Here is an 18527-nt window from a genome sequence, read left to right as displayed (position 1 = left end):
TGGCGTTTTCCTGCTCTTTCTTTTAGCTGGATCGGGCGGAAGAGGGGCGTTGCACGCCGAAGAGTGGAGCGGTGATGGAGCATCGTCCCGTCAGCTGGGGATTGGCAACGGAGTGCGCTGCAGACGGATTACCTCCACCAGAAGCAACCTAAGAAGCGGAGCCCAGCCCGTGGCCTCGGATTGGTGACTTTTAGACAATTACTGAGCCCTGGATTTTATTGAGGACAAGAGGGCGGTTTTATTGTGTCACTATTCGTGACTTTTATTTTTTTTTTGGTAATAAAATACCTTGCGCCTGATTGCTTTGCCGTTTGGGTTTTTGAGTTGTTTGCTCTCCCTTGTACCAAGGACAGAGTGTGGGGCCATATTGGCTGTCAACATATTTATCTAAGGAATCCCAGGAGAGCATCAAGTCATTGACTTACAAACATAGCAACAGTAGACAGTTGCTTGCTTTGTCTTGTTGACTTTTCAGCAATCCCTCATTCTGTGCGTTCATGTAGTGACAGTGGGGAGTAAAGCCTCCTTTTTAACAGGAAGAAACCTCTAGGAGAACCAGAACCTGTCTCAGTCCATCTGCCACAACTGACCAGGCCGTGGCAGATGGAAACAGGTAATTTTGTAGACACCAGCAGAACATTTAGTAAATGGCTGGATTTTTTTGTTTGTTTGTTTGGGTTTTTTTTTTTTTTTGGCTCTTAGCTGTTTTAAGAAGCAGCAGATACTCAAAGGGAAGAACAGAAACATGCAAAAAGTGAATTTTACATAATAGTTGTCAGTTCAGAAAAGACTCTAAGCCCACTTCTGCTGAGTGTATGGATTTCATTGCACATAAGAAATATTTCACACATTTCATTCAAGTACACCCCAAGGTTAACTGGCACAGTGATCTTTTGCAACCCACTGAACTTAAACATCTATTTATTTTACATGTCATTCAAAAAGGGGAAAAAAATACAAACTGTATTTTTTGCAAATTGGGCTTTTAGGAAGTTGCTAAGAGAACCAGACCTTCAGAGTGTGTAGCCTACTGTTCACAGACTGAGCAAGAAAAAAAGTTCTTTAACAGGTTACATTAAAGCACATCTGGTCTTAAGCACAGTGAGCTGAATCACAGACAGTTGGAGGAGTTTCCTGTTTTTGCAGCACCACAGACATTAAAGCTAATTTTTGAAAGAGAGGAGATAAAGAGTAAGGCCATTTAGAGAACTTGTCTGTGGGAGCCCGGCAGACACATGAGTCAGGAGGAGGTCCGTTTACTACTTAGAGCGCCTCCTCCTTCTCTTCCTCTCTGTTCCGCCCCGTCTGTCCCACATCAGAGCAGCAGAGTGAACAACCCATTCTGGGATGAGACGTGCTTATTCTCACTCTGTTCTTCACTGTTTGTCTTTGACAGCAACTCATGGATTATCACCACATTCTTGTACTGTGGATGTGCACCCTGCAGCCAGGTGAGTGAACATGCAACACATGATGCATGATGCAGAGTTCATTTTAAACAAGAGCTGCAGGTGATTTTAAGGACATGTCAAATTGCAACATTTGAGGCATGTATTTGAAATCCCTCCAAGCTGTCAATGGAGGGACAGTATTTTAAAACATTTAGCAAATTGGCCAAGCTTCCTTTGATTTACTAAGTAATCTGCCTCAAATGTTCCACATTTCAAGGTGCAGCATCAATTAGAACTAAACAGACAGACTCCAGCTTATGAGACTGAAGAACTGTGTCTGTAAGCAGGAGGTCAGCAGCACCGGAGCACCACAGGGAACGGTACTCTCACCATTCCTTTACACCCTGCTCACCTCAGATCTCCAACAGTCAGAGTCCTGACGTCTACAGAAATACTCAGATAATTCAGCAGCTGACAGGTTTATCAAAGATGAACAGGAAGCTGAGCACAGAGAGCTGGTGGACAGTTTTAACTCATGGTGTGGAAACAATTATCTCATCTTGAATATGAACAAAACACAGCAGATGATTGTAGGGGAAACCAGAAAGTGTCAAACACTATTTTCATTGTGAAGAGCAGTTGATGGTCTAGAATAAAAACATTCATTTGGACAGCAGACTGGGCTGGAGACATGACCATGAAGTCATTTACAAGAAGGGACAGGGCAGACTGTATCCCGAGGAACCTCGGCTTCTCCAGTGTTTGCAGCATGATGTTGTACATCTTCTCTAAGTGTGTTTTCCACACCATCTGTCCACTATTACATCATCAGAGCGAAGGACTTAAAGAAAAGCTCAAACAGCTGATAAAGAATGCTAGTTCTGTACTGTAGACTGTTCTGGAGCCTCTGGAGATGATTGTTTAAAGAAAGATGTGTAACATATCAAGGAACACGGTGAACCACTTTGAGCATCCCCTTGATGAGACTCATACAACAAGAGATTCAGGGGCTTTTTTAGGCTTGCTGTAATACTGACGGCTACAGGAGATCCTTCCTGCCCATAGCCATCACCATCTGTAAGGAATCTATAAAGGAATTTTGAGAATTATAAAGTATTTTTTAATTGAATTGACCTCAACAGCACTTCTTCTGTTTTTGTTTCTTCATTTTTTAATGTTTCAGAAAATAAAACAGGCCATTTCTATCAGGCAAAATATAATCCGATTATATCCAAACTTTTAAAATGATCAATTCATTTAACAAGAGAAAAAATCTATCCATGCCATCCTGACTGAAAAAGTAATTGCTCCCTTAACTTTAGAACTGGTTGTGCCCTATCCTACAGCACGAATGACCAATTTACTGCTGCACTACAGCCTCCTAACTGGATTTAAGTTAAGAGTTTAACTAGGCCACTCCAAAATCCTGATTTAAGGTTTTTCTTCATTCAGTGTTCGACTCTTTGATGTCAACATAGCAGTGGTTTTGGACTTGGTACTCTTCCATTCAGGTTATCTTTAAGTTAAGACTTTAACTAGGCCACTCCAAAATCCTGATTTAAGGTTTTTCTTCATTCAGTGTTCGACTCTTTGATGTCAACATAGCAGTGGTTTTGGACTTGGTACTCTTCCATTCAGGTTATCTTTGTGCAGAATTTTTTTTCTTTTTGTTGAATCATGAACACGGAGCTGGAGTGCTCCAAATGTTGCCATTACACAACTCTTGGATTAATTTTTGAGGGTGGATTAGTCTGGAGATTAAAAAAAACCCCACCAGATCAACTTAATAAGGTGGTCTGAAAAGTTTCTGTCCTTAAGTAATCTCAAGTTAATGAACTCTAATGATTAAAGTCAATTCAATTCATTTTATTGATACACAAGTAATTCACAACAAATGTCATCTTGAGGCACTTTACAAAAAAGTAATTTTAATTCAATCACACATAAATGGCTGCAAAAGTAGAGAAAGAAACGTGAATCAATCAGTCACATTTTATTTATATAGCACATTTCAGCAACTAGGCAGTCAAAGTGCTTTACTTTATAAAAACAAAAATACAAAGTCGCAGAACACAGTCAACAACTGAAGCATTACATTTTGCCAAGTGCTATCATTACATATCAGATTATTAATTAATGTTTCATTGATTGTGTCTCAAAAGCAACTCGAAACGGGTGTGTTTTTAGTCTACATGAGTTTAATGTACATCTCAAATAACTTTTTCAACTCCTTTCAAGGAGTAAGGCATCTTTCAAAGAGAAGATCTTAAAGTGAAGGGCTCTCTGTCTTTAGATACTGTCAACTCATTTCCTATCAGGTCTACATTAGTATTTCTGGACCAAGTCATACCTCTGGAAGTGCATTGGTAAATGGGCCCCTATCTGTCTTTACTATAAAATGAAATTAAACTATTTATTAGTATCTAAGCTCTTGACTATTAGGCTGTGTGTGCTTAATAAAGGAGTGAAGCAAACAATGTAGAACCAAAGAATAATCAGGTACAAAAACAGAAATGAGTGAGAAGATCCAGCAAACCTCTAGAAGATGACAGGAGAAGGTCCCTTCTATTTATGTATTCCTGAATAATTCACAAGTCAGAATCAAGAACAAAGAAACAATTGAGAAAACAAGTTAATAAACATAATATAAACATAAATAAAATCTGAAGCCAGTCTCCTTAATAAAATCAATTGGAGTAGTTTATAAACCTCTCATTAGTCTGACATTTTAATTGGGCAGCATTAATCTGAGATAGAACAACTTTTGGGGATTACAGGTAAAAGCCAGTAAATTAGAATATTTTGAAAAACTTGATTTATTTCAGTAATTGCATTCAAAAGGTGTAACTTGTACATCATATTTATTCATTGCACACAGACTGATGCCTTCAAATGTTTATTTCATTTAATTTTGATGATTTGAAGTGGCAACAAATGAAAATCCAAAATTCCGTGTGTCACAAAATTAGAATATTGTGTAAGGGTTAAATTTTGAAGACACCTGGTGCCACAAACTAATCAGCTGATTAACTCAAAACACCTGCAAAGGGCTTTAAATGGTCTCTCAGTCCAGTTCTGAAGCCTACACAAACATGGGGAAGACTTCAGATTTGACAGCTGTCCAAAAGGCGACCATCGACACATTGCACAAGGAGGGAAAGACACAAAAGGTTATTGCTGAAGAGGCTGGCTGTTCTCAGAGCTCTGTGTCCAAACACATTAATAGAGAGGCAAAGGGAAGGAAAAACTGTGGTCAGAAAAAGTGTATAAGCGATAGGGATCACCGCACCCTAGTCAAGATTGTGAAAAAAAACCCATTCAAAAATGTGGGGGAGATTCACAAGGAGTGGACAGCTGCTGGAGTCAGTGCTTCAAGATCCACCACCAAGAGACGCTTGAAAGACATGGGTTTCAACTGCCGCATACCTCGTGTCAAGCCACTGTTGACCAAGAAACAGCGCGAAAAGCGTCTCACCTGGGCTAAGGAAAAAAAGAGCTGGACTGCTGCTGAGTGGTCCAAAGTCATGTTTTCTGACGAAAGCAAATTTTGCATTTCCTTTGGAAATCGAGGTCCCAGAGTCTGGAGGAAGACAGGAGAGGCACAGGATCCACGTTGCCTGAAGTCTAGTGTAAAGTTTCCACCATCAGTGATGGTTTGGGGTGCCATGTCATCTGCTGGTGTCGGTCCACTCTGTTTCCTGAGATCCAGGGTCAACGCAGCCGTCTACCAGCAAGTTTTAGAGCACTTCATGCTTCCTGCTGCTGACCTGCTCTATGGAGATGGAGATTTCAGGTTCCAACAGGACTTGGCACCTGCACACAGCGCAAAATCTACCCGTGCCTGGTTTACGGACCATGGTATTTCTGTTCTAAATTGGCCAGCCAACTCCCCTGACCTTAGCCCCATAGAAAATCTGTGGGGTATTGTGAAAAGGAAGATGCAGAATGCCAGACCCAAAAACACAGAAGAGTTGAAGGCCGCTATCAGAGCAACCTGGGCTCTCATAACACCTGAGCAGTGCCAGAAACTCATCGACTCCATGCCACGCCGCATTAATGCAGTAATTGAGGCAAAAGGAGCTCCAACCAAGTATTGAGTATTGTACATGCTCATATTTTTCATTTTCATACTTTTCAGTTGGCCAACATTTCTAAAAAATCCCTTTTTTGTATTAGCCTTAAGTAATATTCTAATTTTGTGAGACACGGAATTTTGGATTTTCATTTGTTGCCACTTCAAATCATCAAAATTAAATGAAATAAACATTTGAATGCATCAGTCTGTGTGCAATGAATAAATATAATGTACAAGTTACACCTTTTGAATGCAATTACTGAAATAAATCAAGTTTTTCAAAATATTCTAATTTACTGGCTTTTACCTGTATTTGTATTCAAATATCTTGAGGTCTTTTTGCTAACCACATGGAGCTTAGCATAGTGAGGTTCTAATCTGACAAAGTTTGAGGAAGTCAAGTCAGAGTTGGATTACTTTAAAAATGTATCCTTTCCATAATACATAAAAAGGATACAAAGCAGAAGAGTGGAACTCTTTGGTGGCATGAGATCTAAATAGGAAACTAACTAAATGAGGAGAGGAGACATTTATGAAACAGTCAATGAGCAACATTTCAGTAACTATAAGCTGCAGAAGTTATTTATAGTTGCTCTTACAGTTGCTAAAATAGCCACTTTGTGTTTTGAAATGTCACATAATGCAGTAGTTATTTCATTTAGAAAATTACTATTTTTTGGACTAGATCACTTAAGCTGGGTTAACAACATTCAGTCATCCAGAGGACACGCGCAACATGTTCCTTATTGTTTTGAGATTAAATTACTTAAAAACTAAACTACAACTGTGTGAAATTTAAACTATTTGTGGGCAGTCCCCGATATTTGTGGATCCAAACGTCGTCTCTGGATCAGGGCCTCTATGTGTAACTTTTTAAGATTAATTGATTCTGCAGATATGGCCTGAGTGAAATTGGCTTCAGTTATTAAAGAATATAGTCAATACATAATTTACCACATTGGGGAAATTACTTTTGGATAGTAACTAAAACCAATGATTTGAAGCTTTCTGTTGTATTCACTTTAGTCTGAAATAAATGTTTGTTTCAGGATCTGAAACCTTTAACTGTGACCAAAAAAAGTAACAGTAACAGAAAAGTGTGAAGAGGGAAATACATTTTTACAGAACGATTCCGATTCCTGTAATCTTGTTATATCTTAAGAAATTAATGTTCTTGTGAGGCACATAACGGCCCATAAGGGGAAAAAAACAATTGAAGTAATTATCATTAAACATTTATTCATGTCTCATATATGGAGTTATATAACATTTCAGTCCCAACAGCATATTTCATAAATATGCCTGGCCTACCCCAAATGTCCACTGAAACCATTCATATTTGGAACAGCTAATTTGTTTCTCAAGACATTAGCAGCACTTCCTGCAGTGCTGTGTTGTTTTAGTGGTTTCACTGGTTGTTCTGATATTTCAATCGATGTTCTCATGCAGGTAGGCCGTGAAATTCCCACTAAGGATCATTTCCTGTTTATCTTTTATTGCATCATGCTTTTAAACATTGAAGTGTGAAATATGACTCAGATGAATTAGTGTGGACTCAGTGATCTCCCCCGAGGGTCGTAGTGGCTTTCAGACTGATCAATATACATGTGCACCGACACATCAACTGTTTGTGTTTATTGCCTGCTGATCCGCAGCTGGCAGTTAAACACAGAAAGCAGTTATTTGGAATCTGGACGTCATGTATCGTGATGTTTTAAATCCTTAGTGAAACTAAAGTGGAGTTTGTTGAATCTGTCAGATCATTTTTGTCACCTGGCTCTTCGTTTTTCAAACAAAGATAAATATTGTTTATACTTGGCAAACCCAAGTACTGGCTTGGTACTTAAGAAATACATTTATAGAAGTCAACATTGGTCAATATTCAAATAAAAAAATAAACACTACTTTCAATTTGTAGCTTGTTTATCCTCAGACTTAAAAGCCAAATTGACCAATGTCTAAAAGTCTTTCATGCAACTATAAAAAATACAAATAAAATATTGTTCTAAAAAAGAAAAAGGAAAAAACTGTTACAAATGAAAGTTTTTGTTTTAGTGTTTGATTATTTGATTTTAGTTTAATTATTATTCTGTGTTCTTTACTCTCTTCAAGGCTAAACAAGGCTGAAACAAGATCAGCCTTGTTTCTGTCTTACCTTACTTCACTTCTTCTAAGTAATACTAGTTTATCATGTTTATTTCTTCTTTGTGCCTAATTCTTTCTCGTTGCTCTTAGATTCATTTTCTTATTCCTGTGTATTCTCCCTCACCCCCTGTGCCACTTTCACTCTCTCTCTCTCCTCTCACACCTGCAGCCTGTTAGCCAATCAGCCCAGGTCTTTTGTTCCCTCATCCACCCTCACAGTATTTAAACCTTCCTCCTGCTTACTCTCCTTGCTGACTCATCCTGTTAAACCCTGTTTAATCCCCTTATACTCTCTTATTTTCTTTGTGTTCCTTGCTGACTTTTTCCTTGGATTTATGGTTTTTGTTCTGCTCTGGTTCCCTGTTGCACATTTTTCATTAAAATACAAAATCTACTTTCCCCCTCTGCCTTTCTGCATTTGGATCCACCAATATACACATCATAACAGTTTGATGGAAATAGCTGGAAAATGATCAAGACAGTCAATTGAAAGAAAAATCAAACTTTTTGTATCCTGAAGTTGGCTGTGCTATTTTTCACCCAACTCTGAGTTTCAGGCTTAAGTTCTGGCAGCTGTGAAGTTCAGCCTCAAGAACACTCCTTGCTGGCTCATGCTGAGAACTACAGAATGTGTGACAAGTGGAGAATATGGAGGGCAGTCTAACACTTCAGTGTCATTATGTTCCTCAAACAATATCATCTCTGAAACCCTTCTGTCTGTAGTGGGGCAAGAATTTTTATCCTGCAGAAAGAACTCATGTTAGAATTCTGTTTCCATGGAGCGGTACACTGGGTCAGATGGAGGGGTGGGATTAAATGAGTTAGCAGTTCTAACTGATTCTTAGGACACTACCACTAATTTGTCTTCTTGTCTTAATACATTCCAGTTCCAGGACAACATTAAGCTACCTTTTTTTTTTTTTTTTTGCTCCATTGCTTCCCTTTCGATGCTTCCATGCCCACTGAGAGCATTTCAAATAGTCAGAATGAACATCCTGAACAATTTCCATTCTCTCTTGGCAAGAACTAAAACATGCTATGCTAAATCATATTCTCAAATAATCAAAAACAGATGGATGGAACTTTTTTCAAAAAATGTAAATACCTTTAGACTGGTGAACAGGTACATCTCTACTTGCTCCATGTGCCATTGAGCCCACAGGGAGATCCGGTCTATAACGGCTCTTCCCGCTGCCATTTTCAGTTTCCTGCCCATTGTAGAACAAGGACATCTCCTGAGCTGCAGCTTTAAATATGTCATAAACTTTAAATATGTTGTTCAAACCCATAACTTATTATTTGTCATCAAATTTACTCAATTTGTAGTTTGTCTTACAAGAGCGTTTAAGGACCCCTGTTATAGAGAATACTGTAATTAGGCTTGAATCAAAGTGAAATTTGGATGGTAAGATAATCATAGATGTTGACTCTAGTGTCAACTCAGACTTAATTTTCACTTAGGTAAAAAAAACAACAACCCCCCCCCCCAAAAAAAAACACTTAGTTGAATCCAGGTCAAGCTACAAAGCTTGAGACTTGATATAGATTGATATCAAGTCTCAAAGTTTGATTTTTTTAGTTGTCCTTTTTTTGCTGTAAACATCCATCATCTTTTATACTATTTAATCCTAGCAGGGCTCCCCTGGTGAAACATAAATATACTAAGTATGTTCAATTTTAGCATACTTGAGCATACTTGAAGCCAGACTAATCGTCAGTATACTTGTAGTGTGTTACCAAATGTACTATCACATATTATTTTGGAACAACTAAAGTTATAATTTGTTTAGCTTAAGTATACGGCTTTTTATGTAATATAAACATGCTTGATTAGTATATCTTAAGTGTACTATTTTGTGATCGAATTACATTTAAAATATATTTAGAATGCTTCAGGGTATATAAGCATTACATGTTTTATATATTAGTAGTGTGATCACAATACACTCCAATTACACTTTTGGTTTACTATAATTGCTAATGAAGTACACTTTTCAGTTACTTAATGTCTTTTATTATTCTTCTTTGCCATAGTACATTACATGCTTCATACACACTACAGTACTGCAAACACATCAGGCTACCAGAACACAGAAGGACCAATTACAACACACTTTCCAGGTGAAAAAACTGACGTTGTGCTTTCAATATATTCACATTTTTCAAGAGTACATTGACAATATGCTATCAGAGAATTGTACAGACATGCTTATGAAAATTAGCACAATAAAACAATAAGTACACTTTAGAGGAAATGTGAAAATATTTCACCAAGAACAGAGTATTGTTTTAATACAATGTCACAGTATTCCAGTATTCTGCAGACAAACATGTCTCCTTCCTAAGATTAGTGAGAGGCGGGGTATACCATAGACAACAGGCAAGTTGAACAACTTGCATAATTTGCATTTGTATTTATTTATTTCAAACAGGTTTTACAAACAAGTGAACAAGCAATTGGTAAGATAGAGATAAACATGTGCATAAATAACCAAGAACAAAACAATTAGTTGAATACTACTTTTCTGTTAGAAAAAAGTAGGAAGAAGTGAACACTTAAGTGAACATTTAATTCTAGCTCTTATCTGAATTTAATGAAATATATTATCTACTCACTCAATAATGATCAAAAATTTGAAATTAAAACTGTTATAATATTGTGTGCATGTTCAATGCACTGTGCTGAAGAGCCAACAATAAATTATATTGCACAGACAAGATGGCTACACACTAACTCTCATGAGACAAGAACATGTATGGATAATACTGATAGTAGAAATTCATCCATCCATCCATTTTCTAACACCCTTGTCCCAGTGGTGTCTGCAGGGGTTCTGGTGCAAACGTTTCCTGCCAGTCTGTCGCAGGATAGTAGCAATGATGATTGTAAATAAGAACCTAACATACATCTAAGGTTCCCATAAAGATGCATGTTGCACAGAATATTGTTGTTTCTGCTGTTAAATCTCTGTAAAATAATTTTGGGCTCATTAAGCTCATGATAGTTGCTTAAATGGCAGATTATTTCTTCTGTTACAGAACCAAACCTCCAATAAACTGTTTATGTCAAAGACACAACTGCTAACTGAAAACAGCCTTTCCTGAAGAAAGGAAAGCATGGTGCATCTCTAATATTCAAATGTTTCTCAGGTGAATTTAACAAAGATTTTTAACAAATTCTACATTCTTTAGCTAGCCAACTGACAGCAAACAGAGATGATTGGACCAGATGGAACATTAGCTACTGCTACTACATATCTAAAGGAAAAATCTGGCACTTTCTTCCTTTCAGAAGGAACTGTAGACAAAGAGACAATAAAGCAGAGCGTGTTAAAACTGTAGCTTCTTCAACTACAGATTTCAGAAACGTCAACCATCTTTAACTGTAATGAGAATAGAGTTTTCCATATCTTTCTATATTATAATGGTGTTATTGTTGAACACTTTGAACAGGAAATAAGAATGCCTGACAAATGGCCTTTGCCCTGTTCTACCTGCCAGGAAAGTGACATTAGCAGGAGCTGCAGTGGTCCTAAGCCAGCCATCTGTCTGCCTGCTGAAGAAGTGACTCACAAGGCCACGTCTGACAGTGTGCTCACTTCTTCTCATAATCACTTCCATCTTTGGCCTAATTGGAATCATACCTTGCAGACTTTCATTTGAGACACTGGAATTTTTGTACCTTAAAGTACAAACATTGTAAAGTCTACAAACATATTCTTGGTCTGCAATGGCCTCTAATCATTAATCTGTTTTCACTTATGACAGCAACAAAAATAAATATGAAGAAAAACAAAACAGCCAATGAACACTGTTCCACCAAGAGCAACATCTGACCGAAAGAAAGGTCTGTTCAGTTCTGTGAAAAATGTTAAGAATTTGCCGTCAGTGCCAGAGGATCATCCAAGTTACTCAGATCGGTGGCAGCAAAACGAGACGCTCAGACATGGATCAGAATCTTGCATCCACACACTGGCAAGCACCTTGTGTCTCCTGCCAACAGATCTGATAAATCATTCTAGGTTCAGCTCACACAGAAACCGATTACTCTCAGCTATGAGGAAACCATCCCTCTAAAGACTCTGACAGTTCTTCTCTTTTCCAGTGTCTTTTATTTCTCTCAGCAGTAGAAAAAAAATTATATCATTGCCATCTGTGCTGGCAAACAGTCTGACTGAGCACACTGTTTATTTTTTCAGCTGGAGGTGATGAACCACAGCACACATACTATATACTGCAATAGAAAGGTAGCAAAATAAAAGCTAAAAAATATATGGTGATGTGGTGTTTTGTTGAATAGTGTATCAAATTCAAAAACAGGTACAAGAAAAGTTACATGAAGGGTAATAAAACCGCCTAAGTGCATTTCAAGAAGCTTTCCTTTTAAGAATGGGATTCATTTGCCAACTTCTGCACAGTAGAAGTTAGCATATGTATCTCTTATGTTTACAGAGAATCCAGAAAAATACAGGAGAATGTATCGTGTAGGTGTTGGTATAGAAACAAAAACACTTTGTCAGAGGCGAGCATGTCGATTTGAGATGATAGAAAAGCAACAGCAGCACGAGTAACGACCCATTCCAACCAAGAAGAATTCCTTACCCATCATAAGATTACCTGGATCATCGACCAAACTCCAGTGTCTTTTATGACACTGAAAGATGAAATCAATACATCTCGTGTCTATGAAAAGTAAATGTCTTCAGCTGACCCATTATTTGCAGTTCATCGGTTAATCAGCACACCCGTCAGCACCGTTTCTCTCCAGGTTTTGTTTGTTTATTGTCCGATGTCTGTATCCCTTCTGATCCCAGCCAGGTTGTCATTTATTTCTACCATCTCTGCTTTTTTGGATTTTTTTCTTTTTAGAATTTTTTTCTTGTTGTGTTTTGCAATGTAGTTTGGATTTTTTATTTTTTTTTATTTTTTTAGCTTAGTTTATTTATAGTTTTATTGCATGGATCCCAGTCTTGTTTTCTGCAGTCATGTGATTATTTCCTGTTTCTTGCTCTTTAATCCCTATTAACACAGTTAAGTTTCTGTCTTTCTTTAGCATTAGTCCCTGCCAACAGCATACAATCAGCAATCCATTCCAATGTATTCAGTATTCAGTGTGCAGCCGTGACAAACCTGAGACCTGTGTCCATTAGACTAATACGAATTAAAATGAGATATTCCTCAGGATTCAGAATTTATTCCAAATTAACATAAAATGTGATGCTCAAACAAAAATGTAAAACTGATGAGAGCAGTTACAATAAAATTAAGAAACCAGGGCTTTTCAAAGTGTGGGGTGTACAGTAAAACATATTGATGGTAGTGTGATGGTCTGGGGCTGTTCTCCAATGTCTCAAAGCTCATGGTTGAACCATAGAGACATGTTATGCTTGGTTCTGCCAACACATTTTACAAAATATGGCAACTATTCTTATGCCATATTGAAAGACTCCCAGACATAAAGTCAACTAAGATTTGTTTGTTTCTTTGTTTGCTTTCTTTCTATATTTATGCAATAAATGTGAGGATTTGTGGGTTGATTTGAATGTGTTGGTAGGGGATTTATTTTGCTGAAAATTCTAATAAAAGTATTCAAATAAAAACCATCATATGTGGTTGAATTACAATTGTGTATTTCTGAAAAGTTGCCCTAACTTTTTAGGGTTTAAGGGGAAATCACTTTTTCACACAGGACCATGTAGGTTTGGATTTGTTTCACAATTAACTGGAACAAAGGGAAAAATTTTTGACACAATGTAATCCCCAATTCTGTGTTGGAAACGTGTGTTGGTTAATTTATTTGTTGAGTGTGCAAAATATGACTGTGTTATAAAATCAGATATTTTCCTGTGTTTTAGATCTTCAGCTCTGCTTCAATTTTGATACAAAGAACTACAAGATCTTCCATGGTTCTATAGAGGCTCAGTTTGGATACACAGTTCAGCAGCATGAGGCAGGAGGGCGCCAATGGTAAGAGTCCCCCTAAATTTAAATATTCACAATCAAACAAAATGAGATTTCAAAGCCAATATTCTGACATGTTTCAAGTTTTACGAAGAGTCCTGGGCGCTTTTCCTATATTTCTTTTCATCCATCCATCCTGAAACACTACCAGTTTACCCATGTCTTTGTGCCTGTATTTACCTACAGAAATGTGGCTATTACAGAGTCCAGAGTCACACAATGAAGCTGCTGGAAAGAATAGCGGGAGATCGGTTTAGGTCAGAAGAGTGCATTCATGGTTTCATGTTAAGAGTATTAAAGATGCAAACTTTGCTATTAGGGTCTTGATGGAGAAGTACTGAGACCAGATGAAAATGCATTGATTGATTGAACACCTTTTTAGTTTTTAATTAAATCCTCTAGGCATGGTGGTGCCTTATCCATAAGACAGTCATTTCTAAATAATTGGAAATTGCATCTTTGTAGCTTTAAAGAAGGTGTATGACAGTGCAGAGAGGAGCTGTGGTATTACATGAGGAGGTCTGAAGCAGTACTTCACTGGCCAGTGACTTGTCAAAGTGGCACAATTCAGGCATGGATGGACGCTGATACTAAACAAGCTCCAGTTTATTGGACACTTGGTCAGACAGGCTGAGATAAGGTGTGTGGGTCCAATCTAACTGGTGGAGCAGATCCAGTTCTCAGGTCAGATGGGAAGAGGGTCAAAGTCAGGAAATCAAAATCGAGTGAGTAATTATGTCCTAGTGAAAGACATAAAGGGACAGCAAATACAAGATCTTGGTGAAAAACTGAATGCAGCCCTGAATGGAAATAAATTGTGTGACATTTCAATAACCTATTGAAACAATGCCACAGCGATTTTGTGCTGTAATCAAAGGCAAAGGTTGTCCCACAGAACAGTAGAACAGGGGTCCTGAAATCCAGGCCTTGAAGCCCAGTGACCTGAAACTCGGGTGTGTGCCTGGTTCAACATAACACAATCAATTGGCTTCTCTGAAAACAACCTCATTATTTGACCCAGGTGAGCTAAAACCTGCAGAACACCAATAGGCCTGGATCTGAGGGGTCCTGCATTAGTGTGTGACCCTTTTTTGTGGCCACCAAACAATCTACTGACAAAGAATAAACCATCTCCTTCTACTAATCAACATGAAAAGTTCTGAAATAATCAGAAAATGTTCAGCAATCTTATTTGAATAATTACTTAAGTTTTATTTTATTCATTCATTTTATAAATCTCGTGTCAAAAAACATCTCCACTTCTGATTTCTATCTCATCTCAGAGGAAAGGGAATGAAGTTCTGTCTTCCAACTCCAAATTAGAGTGACAACTTTCATACGTAAAAATACAATATAGGTTGAGGTTTGCAGTCAGCAAAGTGTTAGCAGTCCAGTCTTTTACCTTTCTCCCTCTGTTAAGAGAGCTTAGGCCTGTGCAGCTACACAATATCTCCTCATATGGAATGTACTGATCCCAGCTGGGACCAGATATGAAAGTAATAGCTAATAACTAAAGATATTTCCATGATCTTCCAAGATCCTCCAGTTTCTTGGAAGAAGACAGAATGATCCAGATAAACCTGTTGGGTGAAAACAGGACAAACGGATAACAGACGCTGTTGGGCTTGGAGATCAAACTGAACCATGTGAGCATCATACAGCTCACCTGTTCTGGTTCAGATTGTATACAAATTCTTCAGAACTACATTACAATCTTTAGCTTCTAAAGTCCCCCAACTTCCATTTTATGGATAGTTTCTATCTATTTAGTCATCAGCAGTCAGGCAACTTATGAAGGCAACTGGTTGCACTCAGAGAAAAAAGGGGGTTGAATACTTTTGCTCACCGCACTTTTCAGTTTATTTGTAAAAAAAAAAAATGTTTTGAATCATGTATAATACTTCACAATTGTATATCACTTTGTGTTGGTCTTTCACATAAAATCTACGTTTATGCATGTAATGACAAAATATGGACAAGTTCAAGGGGTGTGAATACTTTTGCAAGCCATTGTATATTGGACAGTGTATATTAAAACCCTCAAATACCCATCCAGGGACATTTCTACACAAAACACTTTGAAATACCTCACACAAGAAAATTATCACTGTTACCATATTAATGATCAGTCATTACACTGTTATATTTCTCAGTTATTAAAGGAAAAGAGAATCACATCTTGGGTGTATCAAACAAAGACTAAAGCAGCTCTCTTTAAAATAAAATTAAGACCTTTGATGTGTTCCTCCACACAACCTGAAATCAAAACTAACATACCAAAGAGATCTGGAAACAAATAGAGAAAATGTTTATCAGCAAGTTGTGCAATACTGCCACATTTTTTGACAGAGCTGCAGTACTCCAGGCTTGCAACATCTTTATGCCTTTGAAATCTCAGGTAAACAAGTGGAAAGTATTAGTATGTCATGAGTTCAGCTAAGTCTTATGTCATGATGAAGTGCTGCATGTGGGAACGGTGAGCTCTAGCTTTTCCATCTGTTCCAGTCCCAGTTTCCTACTAAAATGAGCTACATTTGCATTCCAGCATCCAGCTATGATCTTATTCCTCCCTCCTCACACAGAAAATCGTCCTTTTTCCACTTCCTTTGTAATACACACGTCTGTTTTCAGCAAAAGGAGATTTTTATTTTTTTCAAAATCTCATATTGTTTTTTGATGTACAGTATTACTTTGAAGTATTTTTTAATGGTTAAAACTTGCATTGTACAGTAGGAACCTTGATTAATGTCTACAAACAATTTCTGCAGTACCATCAGGAACTGAGGACTTACATCTGATGTGAATAATTTGTTTCTGTGTGCTGGCGTGGACATTAGTCGCCTCCTTGTTCATTGCTTCTAACAACCTGCTTTGCTATTGCTAACTCATAGGTACTTTAACAGATCAATTCCTTCCTTCTAAGGTAATCCCTGCCTTAGCAAATCTTCCTGAAGCTTTCATAATAAGAACTTATGAACTTAGGTAGAATTTATTTCTTGCATCCCGTTTCTCCATGAGATAGCCAAAATCCAGAATTCACTTACTCAAGATAAAGCCGCAATAAAAATCTGTGTGGAAAAAGTTCAGCTGAAACCAGACATGCTACATACACTATTAGAAGATGCAACACATTTTCTCACTGTCAAACAATAAATCAGACCAAACTATTTTCTGTTGCCGTTTGGACCTGTGTGTGGACTGTGTTTTCTGTGTGCATGTGTCTAATCTCATCCTACATAGGATCTTTGTTGGAGGGCATGCTTCACCTGCCGGTTCTGGCATACCTAAAGGGCAATCAGCTGAAGCCCTGGCAGACAATACTTCAAAGTAGAAGCAGAAGTCAGATGCCAGATCATCACTCATGCCGAGTGGTAATCAGGCCTCAGTTTCTTTGTCTGCTCAAACTGTAGTTGTCCTGCCCTTTTCCACAGAAACTGGATGATAATCATTCAGAGAGATTCAAGATTCAAGAGATTCATTTCGGAAATGTCACAAGAAATCTGTGATTTAGCCGAAGAGCTTTCGCCCCTGGCTGCTTTCGCGTGCTTTGCTGAATTCACGTGCACTTGCAGGTCGTTGGCACCTTTATTTGCCACAGACACATAAGCCTTACACGTTAGATATGCTGGTTCACAGCATATCTAAAGGAGCCAACCACAATACAACTTAAACCCTTTGCAGCTAATTGTAACTAGAATGTCATTCTTGTGGTTGGAGTCTATGTCTATCTTTAAAATACAAGAAGTAATATAGCTTGCAAAATCATAAATGTAACTATACAATTGCCATAGCATACTTTTATCTTGTCGACACAGTTTTATATATTAGTGTTGGACAAATGCAGATCTTTTCACGTTCCTTGCAATACCATTGTTTTGTTCAGGGATATTTCAAAACTTAGCCTACCTAATAGTCCAACTGGATCAATTACAGGTACAAATATCATGTACTGGTAACAGATACAAATAATTTCAAAAATATGGTTCTCATTTAACAACTAGGGAAGAAATTAAGCACATAATTACCAAAATAGTTTAATAAAGCAGATGAGGTAGGCCATGGGTTACCACACTGGCTTCCCAGAAAGCATTAGCTACTGACTGGGCACCCTCTGTGCAAATCAGCAAACAATGCTACAGAATGTATAAAGAAACAAACTCTAGAATGTTTATCAGGTGTTTCAGTGGCTGAGCGGTGCCCACACTTGAATAGAATAGAATTACTTTATTCATCCCAGCAGGGAAATTACTTCGCAGTTACAGCAGCATAGAGACAAGACACACAACAACCACCACTGCGTAGCAATTGTAGACAAAATAAAAAATAAAAATAAAATATAACATGCTGTCAATATAAAAAGCAACTTAGAGCAGACCTTGCAAAGATTCAAAAAATGCAGATACAGTATGTATATGTAAATATATGTACAGCAAGTGTGCCACAGTGCAGTTGTGTAAAATTGGATTGATTAGTACAGAACAATGATTTAGCTTTTATTGTACAGTGAGATGGCATGTGGCAGGAAGGATTTCCTGTATCTGTCCCAACGACAGTGGAGCTGGAGCAGTCTGTGTGAGAAGGTGCTCTGCTGTCTGTTCACTATGTGGTGGAGAGGGTGCTGTTTATTGTCCATAATAGACAGAACCTTCTTCAGTGTCCTCCTCTCCACCACAGTTTCCAGGGACTCCAGCCTTAGTCCCAGTACAGAGCCAGCTTTCCTGATGATTTTGTCCAGTCTATTAGAGTCGCTGACTCTGATGCTGCTTCCCCAACACACAGCAGCAAAGAAGATGGCACCGGCAACAACACTGTGATAAAAGGTCTCCAACATCTTGCTGCACACTTTGAAGGATCTCAGCTTCCTTAAAAAATAGAGTCTGCTCATCCCCTTCTTGCACACAGCGTCAGTGTTAGATGCCCAGTCCAGTCTGTTGGACCAGGTGATTCAGATGATA

The 18527-nt window shown here is 38.0% G+C and overlaps 1 protein-coding gene across 2 annotated transcripts in view; it reads left to right on the top strand.

Moving 5' to 3' along the window:
* Positions 1 to 1309: 1309 nt before the first annotated feature.
* Positions 1310 to 18527, top strand: part of LOC102231467 (integrin alpha-11-like) — a 52242-nt gene continuing 35024 nt past the window's right edge. For both annotated transcript variants that reach the window (XM_023347210.1, XM_023347207.1), the window contains exons 1-2: positions 1310 to 1451; positions 13467 to 13578. In XM_023347210.1, coding sequence (XP_023202978.1) covers positions 1403 to 1451; positions 13467 to 13578 — 161 coding nt within the window. In that variant the 5' untranslated portion in view covers positions 1310 to 1402. The remainder of the gene's footprint in view (positions 1452 to 13466; positions 13579 to 18527) is intronic.

This window comes from Xiphophorus maculatus, chromosome 2 (assembly GCF_002775205.1).
Source record: "Xiphophorus maculatus strain JP 163 A chromosome 2, X_maculatus-5.0-male, whole genome shotgun sequence".
In the NCBI taxonomy this organism is placed as follows: domain Eukaryota; kingdom Metazoa; phylum Chordata; class Actinopteri; order Cyprinodontiformes; family Poeciliidae; genus Xiphophorus; species Xiphophorus maculatus.
This window is presented reverse-complemented; position numbering and strand designations above follow the sequence as displayed.